Source organism: Corapipo altera, unplaced genomic scaffold (genome assembly GCF_003945725.1).
Source record: "Corapipo altera isolate COAL_440 unplaced genomic scaffold, ASM394572v1 61281, whole genome shotgun sequence".
Lineage (NCBI taxonomy): Eukaryota > Metazoa > Chordata > Aves > Passeriformes > Pipridae > Corapipo > Corapipo altera.
The window spans coordinates 5,598,708-5,620,733 of record NW_020884921.1 but is presented as its reverse complement, the minus strand read 5'-3'; the positions used below and the strand labels follow the sequence as shown (position 1 = coordinate 5,620,733).

The window sequence follows — 22,026 nt, the reverse complement described above, 5'->3', positions numbered from 1 at the left end:
GAACATACATCACATCCCCTGCAAAGGCATGCTTAAAGCAACTAACATTTATTTGGTGTGATCATACAGATGTTATGTAAGGAACTGGTGAAAGCAGTTTACCCACATGAACATTCTTATTGACACAACTTTCCCTTCTGACATCCCCCAAAAAGTGTCTGAGCTAGCTGTAAGTTTCAATACTCCTCCAACAGAAGTAGCAATCTTTTCCACTTTCCACTCCTGATAATATCTGTAGAATCTCTCCTTCCACAGATGAGAAATTTAGACATTATTATCCCAAAGACAGGAACATTGACATCAAGAGTGGAAGAAGACTACCTACTACTCATAATTCTTCTTGTTGAAACATTTCCCATCAAAAAGTAACAGATGAAACACATGATCATGGAGTTGAATTTCTAGAGTGGGCACCAATTCTAGATCACTGGGTCCAGTTCTTTTCTGTTTCCTCTGTGTCCCCTCAAACCTCATGGGTAAGTGCTGATGGTATCACATTCAGCATTATTTGCTGCTGTCAGGTTCCAGCAAGGAAATCAAGATCAAGAAAATCCCAGGCCTAGTTTTCCTCAAAGACAATTAAATAACTTTTCTCACCCTCAGAAAGTGAGTTCTAACTTCACAGTATTGCATAAAAATATTTATTGTTTCCTATTCCATAAAAGTTTCATATTTCATATGGACCTAGAGTTTAGTGAAGCTCTATACCAGGCTTCTTCAGAAACAGTACTTTAATTAGTACTTCCTACCAGCTGACTGAAAGGCCCAGGTTGATCTAAGGGAGGACTGAATTAACACGAAGGCTACTCTCTACTGCCACGAGAGAGGCAGGCACTCATTCAATCACTGGCATGAGCTGTACTGTGGTGGATGGTACAGAGAATCACTCTACACAGCTCGTTCTGGAACACACTTTGCAAGCTCCCCCTACCCTGGTATATTTCAGTTTGTTAGGGGCTTTGATTATGTATGGGGGAAAGTGAAAATTTCCATATTTTTTAGGAGAAGAATTAAGATTAAAAACAGTACAGCAGAAGCAACATTTCACTGTTAATGCAGAGGTTTCATTTTTATACAATGGCAGAAGCTAGAGGTTTCTTTGATCATTCATTCATTCATATCCTGCTCCTTCACCACATCTTGGAGACTTCATTATATCTTTAAAATTTACCTTCTGGCAGAATTGAGGAAGTCCAAACAACAACCCTACCAAGGCTTATAAGGTTTATAATTTTCAAATAAATGTTTAACAGTTTTTTAAAACTAGGATTGTTTGCACTATTGTTTCTTGAAAAACATAACTGATATGTACGTTTGTATTTCTGCTCAGGTTGAATAATGCACAGGTTTCAAATATTTAAACAGAGTAAGTATAATTCTTCATCATACATTTCTATCAAATTAAATGGTAGGATCAACTTGGCTCACCAGCTTGGTAGTCACTGCAGATATTACAGTGCTGGATGATGACACCAGGAGATATTGTAGTTTGACGACTGGATAGATTAGAAAACATAAATTTTTTGTTTGGCAAAAATAGGACAGTTCTGCATATGCCTTTTTCTTCCATTTGACCATTAGACTTTGATTTTGCGTTACTGGCCAGAAGAATGGCAGGCCATTTGTACACAGCTATTGATGTAAGCAGATTGGGAATGTTCAAATATTCCAGAGAAGTATCTACTGCATACACACAAAGCAGCTCAGCAGTGTGCTCGTGAAAAATCTAGAGATGGAGAACTGAGAATGGAGAACTGAGCCCGCATTCATTCATTTGAAATACTCAGTATGTACTGTAGAAATGGCCCCTGAAATTTAATATGGACAAGATGCATCAAGCTGAGTATACACGAACAAGCCATGTATAAAGTGCTTACTCATGCATTCTGTCTGGGAATTCCCAGGCAAAGCACAGTAGCCATAACAATGATTCCTATTAAGATTGTAATCTAGGTTTACAGTTCTTTGAAAAGAAGAATTTTATTCATTACTATGACTGTATTGAGACACTGTGAAGTATGTTCTCATTATACTTTAATTTTTCCAATACACAAATCTTCACCTAAATTTACTCCAACACTGAAAATCTTAGCCCAGCAATTTTTTTCCTCTGTGCATTTAGGGTATTGTTGCATGAACTTATACCGCAAAGGAATGAAAATGTTTTACAAATATTTAGCCTTTTACCTCTTTCCAAGGAGTTTCATCAAACATTTGGTGAAAAACCCATTCTTGAATGCTTTACAAATGCTCCATTAACTCTGGAAGCTCTAGACACATCAAGAATGCAATGAAGGTTGAATGTTGTGAATCATTATTCCCCACCACTGACAGAGAAATTAATTATTGAGAGCAACCACAAAGCAGGCACAGCCCTGGAACAGCAAGTTTCTGAGCAACGTGCTGAAAAGGTTTGACTGCCATCTATTGGTACGAGTAACTAGTGCACCGATGGCACTTTTAAAAAAAACCCCAAAACTACAAACCTAGTAAACATCCAGTGCAGATATTAGAGGAAAATTAATTTTCTAATTATCTAATTAACTAATAAACATAATTTCAGGTATGTATTAAGCAGTACTAACATAAAAAGCTTCCCCGTTTTAATTTTTTTCTGGTAAAAATATAGCTACACACAGAAACACCAGCTTCCTTCATTCTCTACAGTGGTTTGAGATCTAATAATTACAAATTCAGTTTCTGCTACTGCCTGAAAATTATTAAATAAAAATGGAAAATACTAACATTGTCCTTTAATTTAAACTATGAATTACTGAGAGCTGATTTTCACATAGTAAGTTCTCAGTTAAAACTGTCTTAAATAGCTCCTCCGAGTCATTAGTTAACAAAACCACAAAACTTTAAATTACATTGTAAATTTCTAATCATATGTATAATGTCCCAATGCTTGTATGCAGGTATAGCTGTACACTCCTCATCTATATAGGGTTGTCAAATTTAGGCTTCCTAATCAGGCTAGTTCACAATAGGCAGAACATATGCCAACATATCACAACACAAGTAACTGTATAAAGATTTTCCTTTAACTGTTCAGACCAGCTAGCACAGTAGTTCAGTTCACCCCCGTCAAACATATCCAGTCTCTTTTTACTCTGCCTTAAAGCTGCTTTCTTTTCTTTGACAGTTGCTGCCAAGCTGTCTTTACTTCCTCTCCAAGCCAGTTCACTAGCTAAACAACTACCCTGCTAAAATACTCCTTCAAAATGTTTGTTCTAAATTTGTAAAATCATTCCATGGCAAAAGGAAAAGAGATCAGGAGAGCCATGGATTTCAGGGGTTTAGGATGAATAACAAAATGACTCAGAATCATTCTAAATAGTATCTCTGTAATTAAACTAATTTATTACACTTGCACACCATGTGGAATTGTTCTCAAGAATTATCCTGCACAGATCAGAATTTCATATAAAAGTTCAAATGCAGTGTATTTAAACAAAAAACAACTCATAGACAGAAAAGCTTGTGGGCCCAAACTGAAGTTCACTTTCTCACTTTCAGAATCTTTCAGCAGCTAGAACTGAGCACAGTATTCCACACACAGGACTATTTTCCCACAGTGCTCTATCATAAATCATTTTTCATTATATATTCTCAGACAATGCATAATTGTAACTGAATTCCCAGCACAGGATAAGAATATTGGATTAATTTTTAGTATCATATGTTGAAACTTTACATTTTCCAAAAACATTTACACTGCAGGAGGTCTGTTCACACATGGCCATGAAAATGAGGAAAAGGAAAGTAAGTATGTACTTTACATTTTGAGACTTCAGCCTTTTTTCTTACCTGAGTACCCAAACAAGCAACCATCATATGAGTGAGAAGTTTAGCTGCAAACATGGCACACCTGGTGCAGAAGAGGTGGGAGATGATAGCCAAAGTGAAACCTACACAGAAACGACAATTAAAAAAGAAAAACGGAAAATTTGAAGCTTAGGCTCATAAAATATGCTATAAATCCAGAAGATATTTCTGGAAGGTGCAGATCATCTAAACAAACCAACCAACCAAACCTTTAAGAGAGAGTAAGTTCAGTTTGGTTCCCCCTGGAATCACTCATGAATTTATTAGTCAAGTACTAACATTTATTTAACTTTTCCATAGCCTTGGGAGCTAAAATAATTGCATAATGTAAATAGGTAATTTTTGTAAATTTTTGTGTGTGTAATTTCTGCATGATACGCATGATTGTCATAATAGTTAAATATAAAGCAAAGGTAATTCTTCAGTGTTCATATTACTGAATCCAAAAAGATGCTTTTAGAAAAAAATAAATAAAAAATTGTCTCCAATTGTGTATCACTGCTTTAGGAGATAGCTGTAACCTTCCAAATGCCAGTGTCCCACCACATCTGTGTTGAGCACAGAAATCCCTTATAGCAGAAGTCGGAAAGAATGATATCACTTTTCATTTCACTAATTAGTTGTGAACATGAACTGAACAAAAACGGGAAGAACTCCTTACCTACCAATAAGTAGTTCCTGGAAGAAGGACCCTGGGAAAGCTAAGTCATCAAGGAAAACACTGCTAAATCTCATGTAGAGTTAATTGTGCACTTCCACACACTAGGCAGGGTAAGAGTTTGGATAATTAAGGGAAATCTTTTATCCTCTCTTCAGACAGACTGTTTGCTGAGCTACAAGTATTTCTAAGATATGAATGAAATAAATCATTGCCAAAAGTATTATTTCTAAATTTTTCAAGAATTAGTTATATTTATACTTCTATCTACATATTCTTTCTTTTTTCTATTTTTTTTTATATTCTTCATACCTAGGCGGAGGTGTTAAGAGAAATGAATAATATCCTTACAGATCTAAAAACTAAAGCTATTTTTTACTTATTAGATTTATTTAAATCTAGTAACCTTTATCTTCATGTAAGGAAACACCTTCAATCAGCTAAAGAAGCTGAAAAACATTGCAAGGCATTTGCCTCATATTTAAGGTAAACCCTTAATTAAGCTATTTTAAGATTTAAAACACATTCTTATGACACATGACTACAGTAAATGACTAGTTCTGAACAAGGACCTGTAGGTCTTTATTGATTCCAATTCAGTAAACACTTTTTTTCCCGTAAGCCAGTAATTCTATTTTAAAATCTGCTTATTTTCATCAGTTAAAAACTTCTTTCATTATTGTTAAACATAAACATCAACTTGCGTGAACCAGGTGAAAAACAGTTTTCTTCTCTTTCTTTGTCTTCTTTTTTATGGCCAAGGTTTTAAAACAATTCAAGAGTCTAGATTTAACCTGTTAGGGCAGTTTGCTGAGCAGGGATAAATAGGGGATTTAGCTGCTTGTACTACTTTTATTACTCATATAGTGATGATCTAGTATAGAGGTCATAAACCCCACAAAGAGCTGACTCAGAACCCCATTTAAGTACCTTAAAGTTAGGTTAATCGAGTCCCTTTAGCATGTTTTCTTAGTGAGCCCATTACTCCTAGTGTCTACCAACACAAGAGGTCATTTCAAACCTAAGTAATCCTATGGTTCTAATAAAAATGTACTTTCATCTGCGATTGCCTGCAACGTAATACTGAACTTGCTTCAAAGTAAGAGGCATAAATTCTGTCTTCTTCAGAAGCAAAGTGGAGGCTAGAACTTAGGTCCCCTGCTTCCTGTCTGACGTTCTGGGACTTCTGAAAATGCTGTTGAGGCTGCTAATAAGGAAAGTCATGATCCTCATAGGTGAAACTCTCAGGTTTCTCCCAAGATGTTAGGTAGCTGTTAGGCAGCAGAGCGTAATGGAATCTATCACCCCAGGTTATCACTTCTGAGTCAAAGAGATTGGACAAAGGGGATGACTGCTGCTAGAGGTACAGGTGAATTTAGGATTTTTAAGTTTCTTCCCCCAAATGAATGACATATTTCTCCTTTGGAAAGGAGAACAAAGGAACATATTCCTTTGCTGACATTTTTTTTCCAGCGGTAAAATTTGCCACTATGCAAATACCAGACAAGAGGGCACCTTAAATACCATGAAGTTAACATTCCTTCAGTATTCCACCAAATAAAGAAGATTGTCATCAGCTACTAAAAATATTAATAACCAATCAGTTTTACTGTTTATCAGTTATTATTAATGAGAAAACTGTTTTAAATCAACTGACCTGAAATGCAGATGAATCCAGAAGAGAAAAAAGCCTCATTGTACGAAGATAAGTTATCTGTTTGGGCATAAACTGCATAAATGGACATATGAGAACAGGAACATTCCACATACTCTGATGTGTCATCAATCACTTTGCAGAACCCATTATCAGACAGCCAGCTGCAAAACAAAAGTTTCACAGAGTTGGAAATGGACTTGAGTAATTCACATGGTAAGCAGCCCTGAAAATTATTGTTGTATCCCTGAAATACAAGTTTTCTAAATTATTGCATAGGTGTTTTCTGTAATCTTCCAGGTGCAGTGCTCAGAATAGCACATATACATAAGATTAAAATATTGTTTATAGCCTTTTTTTTTTAATTTATGATTAAAAATCTTCATAAGTACATTACAACAAACATTTTCTTTTCCACTACGGAATCTTTGTGGCCACAGTTTTAAAATTTCTGATAGATTTCTACATCTGTCTGACTTTTCAAATAGTTTGTTACTTAAGTTTGCTCAGTACCTTACTCCATTATGAAGAACATTTTACACTGCTATTTGTCTTTTGGAAACTAAAATTCATGTTTGGGATTTTTTTTTCAGTATTGCTGAAATGATTTTGAAAAAGGATACTCATGGTGACATTCTGAGCTATTTCTAATGGAAATCACGTATAGATAAAAGGAGAGCATACAGGTAAATTCTGCTACATGTTCTCCTGAAGAGAAATAATTTGTGTAAACAACAGACTGACATCATCCAGTTGGTCTAATGAAATTGTGTCTAAACCAACTAGATTTCAACAGGATACAGAACATAATTCTCTCCAAATTCATTAATATTAATTCAGTGACATAATTCTGGGATGTATGGCCTGTCCCTGTAACCTAACGCATCACTACATAATCTAAGTGGTATTTTGGTGAAAAAAGCCAAGGGGAGAAGTCTGAGAAATATCTAAGCTAGAACAACTCCTTGTTTTATTACATGGAAAGTTTTATATACTGGTAAAAAGGCCAGAAAAATTAAGGAAAAAAGACAAGAAATGTATCAATTTTATACTTGCAAATGATTTAATCGGAGTTATCATATCTTAGGCAAACACATGGGTTCATGGTAGAAACTGGAAAACTAAACACATTAATAAAATAACCTTTCAGCCGCTTGATTCCAGAGGAGACACAGGGACTTTTGTGGAACAATCCGACCTCCTGGAGCATAAATGCGATAAATGACCTCATTGTTGTCTTTCAAAGGCTGTGAACTCTGACCTTTCAAGCTTATAGAAAAAACCTGAAACAATACATACAATGGAAAGATAAATTTCATATTAAAATTTAACACAGTGCTCATTTTAATTAGACCATAAAAATATTCACATTATTTTAAATAAATTTATGATATTTTGAGCAATATCTAGATTAAAATAATTTCCGGAAAAAAACAAACTGTGTTATCTTCAAACCTTGTTTTTCAGGGCAAGTTCTTTATCTCCAGTAAGGAACCACTGCTGACTGCTGTATTCTGTGAACTGCACAGATTCACAGTTCTCTTCTTGAGGAGGTGATAATACAACAGAGACCTCTAATAAATGTTCAGGTACTTGAATAGAATCCCCATCTTTTCCATTAAATCTGTGTCCGTTGATTTGCTGAGGAAACCAGTTGTGAGCCATTATTGCAATGTACGGGCAGCTGTCAAGGATATTTTTGCCTCTGTTGAAATGAAAAAGCAATAGGGCTGGTAAGTGGAACCAAGCTTCACTCTAAATGACTCTAAAATGTATTTGTGATTTTTTAATAATTTATTCTTTCATCATTTTTAGGCTTTATAATGTTTAATTGACACACTGTTTCAGTTTCTGTGAAAAAAAAGAGGGGCTGAATTATTATGTATTTCAGCTTCTCCATTTCCCCTCTAGGATTTGCTCCCTATGATCTGCAACTAAAATCACTTCATGGTAAATTAGATTATCTAAACACGCATCTTTAACCTCTAAAAGAAGGAGATGCATTAAAACGCATGACCTTGCTCTATTTCTTTTTCCCAACAGACGATGCAAAAAATCTTGAAATAAAGAATGTTAACTTTCAAGTTCTGAACACTGAACACATATTCAACTACCAGCTGCTTAACAGATTAACAGTGGGAGAAAACTGCTGGTTAAAACCTCTGTCTCAAAAACGAGAATAATCTGTTTCTGCAGTCACCTACTGCCCCTGCCCCATTAGCCTGAAAAGAGAGTATCATGCACTTGCACACAAAACCAGCAATTTTAAACTATGAGTAGCTTTAAACATTTTTAAATAATGATCAAGTGAGCAAAACCAAGTACACATGAAGTACAAAATGCCAGTAGATATTTTCAGTTGCTAACTCTCATCTAGGCTTAGAACATTGCTCTCCATCATACAATTACATATTATTTTCTTAGAAAGAATAATGAATGCTTTTCCAGGCAACATTTGAGCTAAAGGTGAATTAATACATGCCAAATCTCCTGACTCATGTTCTCACAGCTACTCCATCCAAATGTACCAGTTACGTGTGACACACAATCTTACAAAGCAGAACACTGGCACTATGACAAAATGCTTTGTAAAACTGTGACAGCGCAACACTTTCTTATATAGGTAACATATTAGATGGTAGAAAAGTCCCTTTCCTGAAAAGGTAATTTAAATTTTCTAAATGGGTAAGTTGTCATGTATTTCCAAACAGATTCAAGTTTACTAACCTTTCTCCTGCTGATCCACACTTTATCCGAGTCAACAGAGAAAAAGCAAATTTCTCAGTCACCTCAGCAAGCAGGCTGTATCCCCGTGTATCCTCACGCTTCGGGCTAGCAAGAGCACAGAGTATCTCATAGAAAAGGCTTTTGCTTTTACCAGTGAGTAACTGGTCTTCACCGACACCTGTAATCTGATGAGAGGAGAAGAAATCAAAAAACATTTTGTGCAAAGGAGTCTGCTTGTAACATTTCCTCATGTTAAATGGTTTAGTGACATCTTCATTGTTATTCCAATGTTTATTCTGAAAGTTCAGAGTATTTTTCCCACCTCCTGATCTCTTCTGCCAAGGCATAAGACAGTCTGTCAAAACTACATAAAGATATGCTTACTAGGAATTTGATTATTAAAGAAAGGATGTGGCATTTTTCATTCTTTAAGAAATCAAAAATTGATGACTCTTAGGAATTTTGTACATTATTTTCTCTGTTTTCTGTGTGGCAACAATCACAAATGAACGAATATTGTTATAATACTTTGTGTCTAGGTATTTAGACATTTTCCAGATCCTGTGGATCTACCACCAGTCCAGAAGAGCCAGAAAGCTATAAAACTAGTCCATAATTTTCACATAACTTACTGCAATGCTTAAATGCTCAGCTACCCCCGCAACTTAATTCCCAAAGCTACTGGAGGAAAAAAGGCTAGTTATGAGTACAGCAGATTCCAGCCAGCCCTGGTAGTATTTGCTGGTGTGTTGACTGAGTCATCTGTAAAGATATGAGCAGGGGTTGTGCCAGGGTTAAAAGCAACAAAGATGGGGCCTGGAAGTCAAGAAAACAGAATAAGCTGTATGAAACTGTGGCACCAAAGGGAAAATTTGCACAGTAGAAAATTTAGAGCTATAGGTATGTATACAAAATTAATACTGGTTGCTCTTCTCAACCTATTTGATTTCTTGTTTCTTGCCACCATCCTAACTAGCAGCAGACTAACTCCTTCCTTGATTGTGGGACTTCACAATTTCTACTTTTACTTTTGCAGTCTGTGCCCCTGAGTCACTGATGTGGATGTGATCAGCCCTGATTTTATCCTATGTGTTGTTATAATCTTATTAAAGTCTTTTAAGAAAAAGCAGGAAATGTTTACCTTATCTATTATATGCACCACAGCAGTAAGCTGTTCTTCCGTAGTTTCTGTGGCCACTTTGACATTTAGATTCTGAAGGACTCTGTGTAAAATGGTGTCATCAAGAGGCTGATGCAGTTGATCAATCAGCCCCCAAACTGGCAAGGAGTCCAAATCTGAGACAATGGTGATGTTAGAAATACCATATACGTCATCTACCCTGGCACCACCTGTGGGATTAGAAAGTACAACCTGGAAACGTTTAGGAAATGGGTTTAAAGATCCTGTCTTTGGAGTCAGGGTCACATCCAGGAATGCATTTCTCTGTCCACGTTCAAAAGTCAATAAACCTTCAGATTTGGCAAAATCTTGTCCTGCCACAGCTGGAGATACGAAGGTGCGACCAACAGGTTCAGGTTTTTGCAGCTCCTTAAAACAAACCAAAAGAGTTTTAACAACCTTACAATAGATGGACTTGTTCAAAACCAGCTGGTGTAGAACACACACACTTTAAAGTCATAAAAATTATATATGTTAAAAAGAAATCCTCTTTTAAAATACAAATATTACATTAAATGAATTATCCCATGAATTAGCAATCTATCAAACCTAGGGAAAGAATTACATATATTGTCAATAGGACTCAGTATCCCTCTCCTTCTTGGTCTGTTAAACCTCATGAGATTCCCATAGGCCCACTTCTTGAGCTTGTCCAGGTCCCTCTGGATGGTATCCTGTCCTTCGAGTGTTTCAACAGCACCACTCAGCTTGGTGTCATCTGCAAATTTGCTGAGGGTGCACTCATTGGTAGCACTCCTTTGGACGCTCTCTAATAGCTTAATATCTTTCTTCTATTGTGGTGCCCAAAACTCCCACAATATTCAAGGTGCACCAGTGCAGAGAGGAGTGGGACAGTCTCCTCCCTCGATCAGCTGGTGATGCCCCCCAGCCTGATGCACCCCAGCCTGATGCCCCCCAGGACACGGTTGGCCCTCCTGGCTGCCAGGGTACTGCTGACTCATATTCCACTTGCCATCGGCCAGGACCCCCAGGTCCCTTTCCACAGAGCTGCTTTCCAGCCCCTCATTCCCCAATCTGTCCATACATCCAGGGTTGCCCCACCTCAGGAGCAGAATCCAGCACTTTCCCTTGTTGAACTTCCCATGGTTGGTGATTGCAGCTTATGACTCAGGTACATGCAGGTTCCTCAGGTGGTCACCAACCTCAGGTGATCACCAGCTTCTCTTACAGTGGAAGGAACTTTGCTCCCCAAGTCCCAACCCTGCTGCCCAAGAGGTGTGGGAAGAGAGGTTGCCAGTGAAGACTGAGGCAAAAAAGTTGTTGAGTACCTCAGCCTTCTCCTCATCTGTTGTTACCAGTTTTCCATCATTGTTTATAAGGGTGGATAACACCTTCTTTGACCTCCTTTTTTGGGTTAACATACCTGTAGAAGCCCTTCCTGTTATTCTTTGTGTTCTTTGCCAGGTTCAGTTCCACCTTTGCCTTGGATTTCCTTAGCCCATACCTACACAACTGAAGTTCATCTCTATAGTCTTCCCAGGTCACCTGTTCTTGCTTCAAATGTCTGTACATTTGCTTCTTTTCCTTTGATTTGACCAGCAGGCCCTGACTCAGCCATTCCAATCTCTTGCCTTCACTGCCTGATTTCCTGCTCCCAGAGATTACTAACTCTTGCACTCTATGAAAGTCTTTCTAGAAGATCTGACAGCTCTGTTCCACTCCCTTGTTTCCAAGGGCAGTCTCCCAGGGGATCCCACCCACTCTCTCCCTGAAGAGCCGGAAGTCTACTTTCCTAAAGTTCAGAAAAAAATATAAAAATAAGTTAAATAATAATAAGTCTTACCTGCATGCTGTAGCTAACCGTTGTGGTTACAGATATACTAGAATCTCTAAGAACTTGCAGGCTGATTAAAGCTGTCTTTTTGTAAGCCACAGCAAAACGAGATCCCACAGCAAAATACACCAAATCATGAAGACGATCACTTTCCAGGACTGTTATAAAAGCAAATCTGGCACTGCTGTTCAACGCAGCTCCTGTGCTTACAGCATACAGCTCAACAAAAATATAAGTTTCAAATTCAGGTACCTGTAAGTGAGGAATGATCTTCATATCATCATAAGACGTATTAATTACTTTCAGCTTTAAAAAAAAGTATATATTATTTTGCATGCACAATGGATTACTTGTACTAACACCACAAGCATGCTTCCTGAAATGTGCAATAATTACAATGAATTATATCCTAAAAATAATATTCTAATAGGCACCACTCTTTCAGTCACAATAATTAAATTCCAGATTTTCACATGAAACTTATTGCATTGAAGTAGCTATTTATATAGTACAGGTATTGTGGGTGTAAATTTGCCATACACGGTAGTAAACCCTTCAAGAGCTCCAGATTCCAGATTACGGATTTACATAGATGTACACCTTCTGAAGAATTTGCTCCTCCATTCTCTTTTTACCTTACAAACAGGCATGTACACATCTACTCACCTGTGGAAAAACTGCACAGTAGTAAGTATGCAGTTTTGAAATTGCAATTGATTAACTTGATTGTATTCAAGTACCGAACTCAGTCAAAGTTCTGACATTTGACATACAACCTTAGTATTTAAACATTAACTTATTTATGCATGTTTTTACAAGAAAATCTCAGTAGATTTGCACACTTAACTGAATTGATTGAAAACCCCAGAGCTCAGATAAACTTCTCTGAGGTTGCAGAAACAGAGAAATCAGTCATTTTGAAAATACAGGCTATCAAATTTTGGTTACTTATTGAAAATAAGGTAGCAGTATTAAGTTTACAATATCATGTTTAGCCTCATCTTTGATTCTGTACCTACAATACAAATGTAACATCTAAAAAAGTTATTACTAAGATTCCAGAAATGATCAGAAAGATGTTATTTGTACCTATTGCACGCATTTGTCAAGTAGCAAACTTAAAAAAAAAGAGAGTAGTTTTTTACAAGAAAATAGCATTACAAAAAATGATGACCACTGAAGACTTTTTTTTTTAGTGAACACAGCTTTTTGTTTCAGCACTGAATTTTTGGAAATCCTACTTTAATTCTAGGATTTTAGCTAATGAAGTCAGTAGAGATGACTAAGTAAAAAGTTACAAAAGCTAGAATGTGTCACATAAAAATGTAAAATAGTCATTTAATGTGTTTATTACTTCATTGTTTCATAATGTACTGACTACTACTTTATAAACTAACTTATGAAAGTAGAACTGGAAGAAGAATTAGGAAATATTTGGAAGGATAAACAGTATATATTTTCAATTAAATTGTTAAATATTTCTCTAAATTAAATGATCTTGACTGATGACAAGTACAATTTTACTGGAATGCTTGGGGAGCTTTAGCCTTCCATTAGCACTTGCTAGAATGGCACAGGCTTTTGCTTCATGTGTCACAACTGCAAGTCTCTGCAGCTTCTGCACTTCTGTCATTAAACAGTGATATCACTCCTTTAGACTAAACTGGTTCAAAACCCCATTTTAGTCAACAAGGCAGCCTGTGCCCCACACACCTATATATTTTATTCATTGGGTCTGTATTTTAAAGGTAACATATGAAGATGGAAAATGGCCCTCTAACTGAACTAAGAGAATGCATCCTGGTTCCTATTAGGAAATCTCTACTTCCCATATCCAACATCTTGCATTATTCTCTAGAATGAAGTTAGAAAAAAACATGGAAACTTTCTCATCCAGTCCTTTTCCACTGCCTAGACCTCAGCTTTGACACTAGCCTGGCTGCTAGGATAATTTCTTAGAAAGTTTAAAATTCCCAGACTTTGAAAGAAACATTAATCAAACATTAATCCTTCCTTTCCTAAGGTATTACTTTAACCCCTAGTTATTCACACAAAAATATTTTTTCCTTCTCTTTTCAATAAAAAGACTGAATGCTGTGCTTTGTGTTTAGTTCAATCATATCTGTATTTGAGAGTGCCAGCTGGGACTCACAGGCACTTACGCTTAGGTACACCCAACTGACAAATGCCATATAGTGGATGATGGCTCCTATATTGAACTTCACTATTCACAAGCTGGATGTGCATAGCAACAGAATTTTAGACACTCAGAGATTCTTACGCAGTTTTATGAGTAGATCTTTCACAGATCACTGTGCTAGATTTAGGAATTTAAAATTACACACAAATTGGAATAAAAGTTCTTTTGCGGAATGAGATATTATTTATAGAATATGCTTTCCATAAATCACCCCAAGAAGTGCTTTGATAGATGAAAAACTTACTGCGTGAAGGATGACAGTTCAGTATATGAATAAGCATTTCACTGAAACAACTTCTTTTTTTCTTATTGTTCCATGAAAATCTGAGATCTGTAATTTACTCTTTAAACTAAACACTCATCTCCTTCCCAAATTTTTACCAGTCACAACAGGGGCAGTACAAGCCTACAAATAAACACGTTGCAGAGAAACTAAGCAGATGTCAAGTTATTATCTTCAAACTAAACATCAGTTTCTCTGGATCAGAGGAGTTTTTTCATCTTGATAAATTGCAATTCAATATCATAGCGCTGTACATAAATAAGCAATAATTACTTACCTCATCAGGCTTTATTTCAATGGAGATGTTGCACATTGTCTGACCTGCCATGCAGGTCGTGACTCCCAGTACAGATACAAGTTCATTCTCCAAGTTCACGCCATCCTTCAGAAGGACAACAACTGTTTTATTAAAGGTCACACGCCAGAAGATCTCCACATCCTCAAAAGCCCTATAAGCAAAACAGAGGAGTATACATGTTCTGAAGGAGAGTACTACTTTAAGAAACATAAAACACAGAGGTAACATACATTTTATGTTACTGTTCAAAACTTATCATTAGGCAATAAACTGCTTTACGATGAAAAAAATAGCTTTTTTTTATTTAAATTCCTTCCTCTAAAATCTATTCAGATTATTAAAAAAGTAACAGAGGGATAAAATAAAGCAATTATGGGTACTCAGATTCTCCTCAATTTTTGTTTCAGACAACATGTGATTATCTGAATAAGAAACTGGTGCTTGGAAGACAGGGATGTTCCCAAGCATTTTCCTTAATATTATAATAACCATCTGCCTGGAAAGCCAGGCAGAATTTGTCTTTCCTATAACTCTAAGGAACTTAAGAGTGCTTGAGCATATTTGTTTAAAGTCCACATAAGCGTACTACATATATATATTAATTATAAAAAAGCTCATACTATCTCTGTGAATGAAGACATAAGCATACTGGCATGTAACTTCTTAATTCTTCCTTATAGAATTCACAGCTACTTATACTACAAAAGGAGATGAGAACTAGAGTTACACCTTTAGCAGTGCAAATACGTCACCTTAAGCAAAACCTTCACACTTGCTGTCTTACAGCATAAATTGGAAAGCATTTGGGTTTTTTTCCTGTTCTGCTGTCTCCCAACACTGTGACAGCTCTAATTACATTCACAACTTAAATGTCCCTTTGCCAAATTCTGGAAAGTTATTAAATGAGCCGAAAAGCAAAGACTTATTTTAAAACTGTGATGAAAACCTCTTCCACTAACAGCAGCTTCTGTGATTCAACACAGCCCATTACAGAATGTGGGAGAGCACTGGAATCAGCTGTTGCCTGCACCTGTTTGGTTGCCGTGCGACAGTCAGCAGCACCTCTCTGTTTTCTGAGTCTTCATCAAGTACCAAACCACTTTGTACTTCTGGAATGAATCCCAAAATGCCATTCTGGAGATCACTTCCTATGTAGGAAACAGCCCACGAAACTAATAAGCAAGACAGTTCAGCTGAGAGTAAATTATAATTTAAATATGGATAATTGCTAAAAAACCCCAAACAATAAGGTATCAAAAGCATCCTGAAAAGTACTATTTGAAGTACTATTTGGGGACACCTCAAGAAAATTTCTTTTAATATTTCTACTCTTTATTTACGCTCCATAATTATTTAGAACTTCAAATGTTGGTATTTCCAAATTTTATTTTAATCAGTAGAATAAGTGTTTTTGAAAGTAAATTCCTTATGAGAGTCCTGGTACTACTTTTGCAGATAAACCTGTATTTTCAGCAACATTCAACAAACTGATTAAATTCTGTGTCCCTTGGCTTCAAGAGACTAGGTGTTACAGTAGTCCAGAACAGCTTTTGACAAAGCCTTGCTTATAATGCCCTTATAAAACACCACTTTAGTCATATTATTTTATGTTTATAATAACACTTACAACGTTCTTTCTGAACAGAAGCGGACCCCAATGTATGCCTAGATGGACAGCATTGTAATAGTAGATATTGGGATAAAGATAGGATTCCAAAGACAAAATTCAAGCTTTCTTATTCATCCTACACCCAGAATGTTGTTGAATCCATTCATTTCCCCAGACTGTTACATCAGCTTTTCTCTTGCATCTTTAATTCAGTGTGTGGAACTAGGGAGCTGTAAAACACTACATTTTTTCTCAGGGGAAGATGTAAATAACTTCAGCAAAACAGTAGTGGAAGAAAAAACAAACAGCGTTAATGAGAGGAAACTAGTGTCTTTACATTGCCTCATTAAATCTTGCTTCTAAAGGATTTCTCCTTGCAGGTAGTTATGGCTTTATTCTGCAATTGAAAAGGCTATTTGGTTCCATGCCAGTGATTACTAAATGTCAATATATATAAGATGAACAGAAACTGTGTGTTTCTGTTATGTGCATGCACAAACATTTAACTTGTGGTATTTATCTATACAGTTAAATGCAGGTACATGCTTGTTCCAATTCCCAACTTGTTTCTAAATCTTAAGCTATATTGCAGTTAAGATTGGTTTATATTCAGTTGGTAAGCCTGATAGATATCTAAAAGCTAAGAGAAACTGGAGATCTGACATCACTTTCTCACAGTGACTGAAAGAAAAACTTCCTTGATGCCTTGTAGGTCTATTCCTTTCTTCCATCCCCAGAAGGAGAGGATGACACCACTGCATATATGAACTGCACAGTATCAACAAAAAAAAGCAGAAACTGTTTTTTTATACTTTGTAGAAACTCTATACATTGCAAAAGCAAAAGACAACTTAAAAATACAAAGTATATGAAATACATCTGACAAAATGCCAGCACAATTCTAGTTAAAAGGGCCCTCTAGTTCCAATACCCTTCTGAAAGCTCAATCAGCTCTGAAACAGACCAGATGGCTCAGGGCTTTGTGTAGCTGGGGCTTGAAATATTCCAGGGGTGGAAAGAGACTGTGCAACCTCTACGAGCAACCTGTGCCACTGCCTCTCTGTAAATTTTTATGTTTACAGAGAAAAAAATGTTTCCTTACACCCAGGCGAAATCTCATTTTAACTTATGCTCATTGTCTCCCATCAAGGACTGCTGTCAAAATGCATTATTTAAATAACAGATCACTGAATTTTTATGTCTTTCCTGTTTCAGGTAACCTTATGGTTTTATGGTAATTTTAGGAACTAAGTCTTCCTGTATTCAAATGCCCCATGACATTTTCATTCACAAAATTGTATGTTCTAGATCAAGTTAGGAAAAGGAAAAAAAAAGTTAAAAAAGCTTAAAGCATTCCTGAATGTATACTTGAGAAATGAGAATGAAAAATGGAAGCCCAGCACCTCTGCAACAGGTTCCTGTTGGACACTTTCATATTCAGATCAAAATTAATTGGTGACACTTCTCATAGCCACAGATCTGTATCATAAAGTATCCCAATTGTTCTTTGAATTTGGAAGTCATGGATCTTTTGAGATGGGAATTTCAGGTACCAGGGGAAGGGTTGGTACAAGGAAAATGGCAAATGAGCCATCCTTCAAGGAAATGGTACAAGGAAAATGGTACAAGGAAAATGAGCCTGCAAATGCTTCTACATCTGCAAGGCAAACACTTTCTGCTCAGCCATCTCCTATCATGGAGTAAAGTAGGAAAAGAACAGAGATAAGCACCATCTAAAAATGTATTTTGAGCTATATTACTAAGGGATGTACAGTGGGTTTAGCAGACTAGATGCTTCCTCTGATCTGGAAAACCTAAGATTTGGGAACAGAGTACCCTGCTTATTACCACATAGAATCACAATCTTTACATCAAAATTGCTACCAGAATAATTTACTGTTATTTAATTCAAATATGTTTATTCGTTTTCTGGGGGAAATGATTTTACCTGCAATAATTACTGTTGAAAAAGCAGTAAATCCATGTTCATCCTTCCCTTCCACAATCTGAGCCCCACATTCAGGATTTGAGAGGAAAACATAAAATAATTCCTGGCCTTCAGGCACATCATCATCAAAAATTTTTATGGATATCATGCTTTCTCTTTCTCCATCTAGCAAAGTCAGAGAGACTGTCTGTTCTTCAAAATCTTCTCCTTCCATTGCCCATGTGAAGTTTGATTTTCCATGAACATTTCCAAAAGGATATAAATCTACACCACTCTGTGCACTCACTCCCCCGAAGGTTTTTACAGTTATTTTAATATCACCAGTAAATTCCTTGGTCCTTCTGATTTGAAGCACTGCTGTGTTGGACATGTTGTTGTTTGTATCTTCTTCAACATAAATAAATTCTGGCCCCAGACTTAGTATTCCATGAAGAATATCATTAGCCAGGATATTAACTGTTGCAACACTGAAAGCTGGATTTAAACGTGGACTCCAGGCAAGGTTCACAGGTTGAACATCCAGAATTTCCACAGAAGTCAAATTTACAAAAAAAAATTCCTCTATTTCAGACACAGTGTCATCAATTATTGATAATTCTATCACAGCACTTGTCTGAAAATGTAAAAACATAAGCTCTCCATTGTAGATGGGTATAAAGTCCTCCTGTGCTTTGGCACTTCCCGGAATGGTCTCATATGTCAACTTAGTGAGATTACTTCGAAACCCAAACAATCTTTGGACATGTAGAGTGACCGTCTGTACATCTTCTTCAACTGAAACAGATCTTGAGTTAAGATCAAACTGGAAGATCCCCATTGGCTCAATTTCAGCTATTGTAAATCCTGACCTGAAATAGAAAAGATACCAAAGTTGAGAGAGGAAATATGAATAACAAAAAGGAAAACAGTCAAGCATAATAATTTTCAGTGAGCAAACCAATGATGGCTGTAAGAAAGTGGATTAGAAAATGTGTAACGGTAGAGGAAAGAAATAGCAACTATATAAAGCAAGACATAAAGAGGGTCCCTGAAAAATGCTTTTGCAGTGATTGAATTGAAAAGCCCTCCATGGATTTAACACATCCTAAGTCAGTACAGGATACTGAGTAAATTATATATAAAATATGGTCTTCCTTGAAAATGGAGAGGCAAAGGAAAGTATGTTTTGCTGTTGTGGACACAATGCACAAATACAATACAGCCACTACAAGTAATACTGGTTTTGAACACTGAACAAACTTCCTGTACCAAGGGAAAACTGAGGAGTAGTCAAATGCTAGCAGATCTACAGTTTTAGTCAGGAAGTTAGAGAAGGATGGGAAGTTATTTTAAAATATACAGTGGAGCTTTGAAATACTAACTGCCCCTTCACAACATTACTCATCATACTTTTTTCCAGATCTGAGCCTTGTTATTAATATCAATTTTAGCTTTACTTTATTCATATTAAATATATCCCCTTCTTATTAGAAAATATTAGACTAAGACTGTTAAATCTTGGGTCATAAATTTATCCCTAAAACTGACCCATTATTCAGTGCCAGCGGCTACCAAATGACACTACAATTACAGTGAGTGGTTTTGGCTAACAAACGAGACCCCTCCACCACTACGGAAGCCAAAAAATCTCGAAAGTAATTGTCAGCTTTATCTGCTGTGGGATGTAGCCTTACGTTTTCTAGGAAAGGTCATTCTTATACACTCAAGGTATTTGAGTTGCACAGTGAACGTGAGCCCTGAGAACATCAGTCCATAGGATGGACAAGCCTAAGAGAAGGGGTCAGTTTGAGGAATTTAGCCAACTTGTTCGCTCCTTGCTTCCTTCAGATTTGCCAGTGTAAGTCTAATATGGTGAAACCAATGGCGTTCTTCTCACACAGTGTCACTCTGTGTTCATTCTTTTCATACCACTTTTAGCTATCAATGAGTAAAGAAGAATGAAAATAGTTTGAAGAACAGATAACAGCTTAACTGAGATGAAAAACTACACTGAAAGTAATGTTTTTGTTTTTAAGAATAAAAAGAGGGTTTTATATAAGTTAAGCATTTCTACAGCATTTTTTGTTTCATTTTATTTATTTTAAATAATATTTGTTATCTAAGATCTTCTAAATATGGAGTTTTAGGGACACTGAAAATTGTCAAAATTTAATTCGTTCTTCAGCTTCCTGGTTAACTGTTGATCTCAGTTCTTCATTTTCCTAACTGTTTCCATCATTCTAGGAACATTCTAGGCACTTTGGATCCCAATGACAGGAAAGAGACTGGAATTGAAGGAAAGTCTCAGTTCCAATCAGGTCAGATCTGCAGTACTGACACTCGTTTCCACCTGAGACAAGACATACAAATTTATCAAAGAAGGCACTAAAATCTGCTAGCTACGTATAATTTAATAGGGATTTGTATGAGGTATACGCCTATATACAGGTCATAATTCTTACAGCATCTCTGCAACTTGAAAGTGTAAGTAACATCCTTACCTCAGGCGAGCCCCACCAGACACATTGCTGTGCACTGCTGTTAAAGTGATGGCAAATGACTCACATTTATTTAGGCTTGGAATAGCCTGAAATGAAATCACTTTACTTTCCTCCCTGGAGGAAAACATAACAGTACCTGAAAGGAGAAGAATCACAGAATATTCTGAGTTGGAAGAGACCCATAAGGATGATCAAGTCCAGCTCTTAAGTGAATGGCCCATATGGGGAATCAAATTCTCAGCCTTGGTAAATTATTAGCACCGTGCTCTAACCAACTCACTAAACTGGAATTCTCTTTTTATCTGAGGATATACGGAGATAGGGACTTTAGTCACAATTCCACTCCACTGAGGGTGAAGAAATCTTCATGATAAGGGTCTTTTCTATATAAAGCTGTCCTTCAGGGGCGTAGCATTGTATCTATGAAGATTAGCTCATAAAAGAAAACTAACAGATAAAAATTGCATCACACAATTTCATTCTAATGACTCTTCATTAATGAAAGAAACAGGTACAGAGGTATAAATAACTAAAACGTGGTATCACCACTTATACAACTGTCATAGCTGTTGTACTAGTAGCTGTACATAGCTTATTGTGACAGGTACTCACCAAATGAAGGAGTAATATTGCCTGTCTGAGCAGAGTCAGTGACTAGGTCTGGTGGGTATCCTGAAATCCAGCTAACTGTTACAGAGCCATAAACTCCTTTTCTGGTTATGATGGCATGGCCTGTCCCTGATGCAATGTTTGTAAGTCGTAATATCACAGATTTAAAGCCAACCTGTGGAAACATAGTAGATTTTGTCAGAAAATTGAATAAAAATGGGTCTTACCATATGTAAAAGCATACTATATTTTGTAAAATGGCCATTTTACAATAAGGATGCATTCATAAAGTTGTATGTATGTACATACATCTATGCATGTGTGTATATGCATATATATTATTCCATCATGCTCTTTAATAATACATTTTAGATTTCTGAGAATTAGACTGTAGGGAAAAGGAACAAGTATGACTGACATTTCAGTACCAAAACCAGCAAATACAGCATTTTGTGCCTCTTGTTTAGAAGAAAATCAAATCAAGCTGCCCTCGCTGCTGACAGTTAAAGGTGTAAAATAAGTTATTAATTGTGTATCCAGTGAAAAGTAAGTTGTTGCCACATGATATTGTTCAAAAAATTATTCTTGCTACTCTGATCTATTTCTCTTTTTCTCTGAGCAGTAAATAGGACTGAATGGACAATTTGCGCATTATAAAAACAATGATAAATGGATACATAGTAGAACATAGTATATGATAGTCTTTCTGTAATCAGTGTTTACAGAAAGAGTATTTGAATTAAGTTCCATTGCAAAT

At 36.4% G+C, this 22,026-nt stretch overlaps 1 protein-coding gene across 2 annotated transcripts in view; it reads right to left on the bottom strand.

Annotated features, from left to right (window-relative positions):
• The window catches only part of ADGRV1 (adhesion G protein-coupled receptor V1), a 271,306-nt gene that overhangs the window by 134,709 nt on the left and 114,571 nt on the right, over positions 1-22,026 (bottom strand). For both annotated transcript variants that reach the window (XM_027656816.1, XM_027656817.1), the window contains 12 exons: positions 21,273-21,444; positions 20,661-20,796; positions 18,181-19,028; positions 15,654-15,771; positions 14,603-14,774; positions 11,852-12,094; positions 10,009-10,416; positions 8,868-9,052; positions 7,596-7,845; positions 7,284-7,423; positions 6,144-6,304; positions 3,811-3,911 (listed from right to left, as the gene is read on the bottom strand). In XM_027656816.1, the coding sequence (XP_027512617.1) occupies positions 3,811-3,911; positions 6,144-6,304; positions 7,284-7,423; positions 7,596-7,845; positions 8,868-9,052; positions 10,009-10,416; positions 11,852-12,094; positions 14,603-14,774; positions 15,654-15,771; positions 18,181-19,028; positions 20,661-20,796; positions 21,273-21,444 (2,934 nt within the window). The remainder of the gene's footprint in view (positions 1-3,810; positions 3,912-6,143; positions 6,305-7,283; positions 7,424-7,595; positions 7,846-8,867; positions 9,053-10,008; positions 10,417-11,851; positions 12,095-14,602; positions 14,775-15,653; positions 15,772-18,180; positions 19,029-20,660; positions 20,797-21,272; positions 21,445-22,026) is intronic.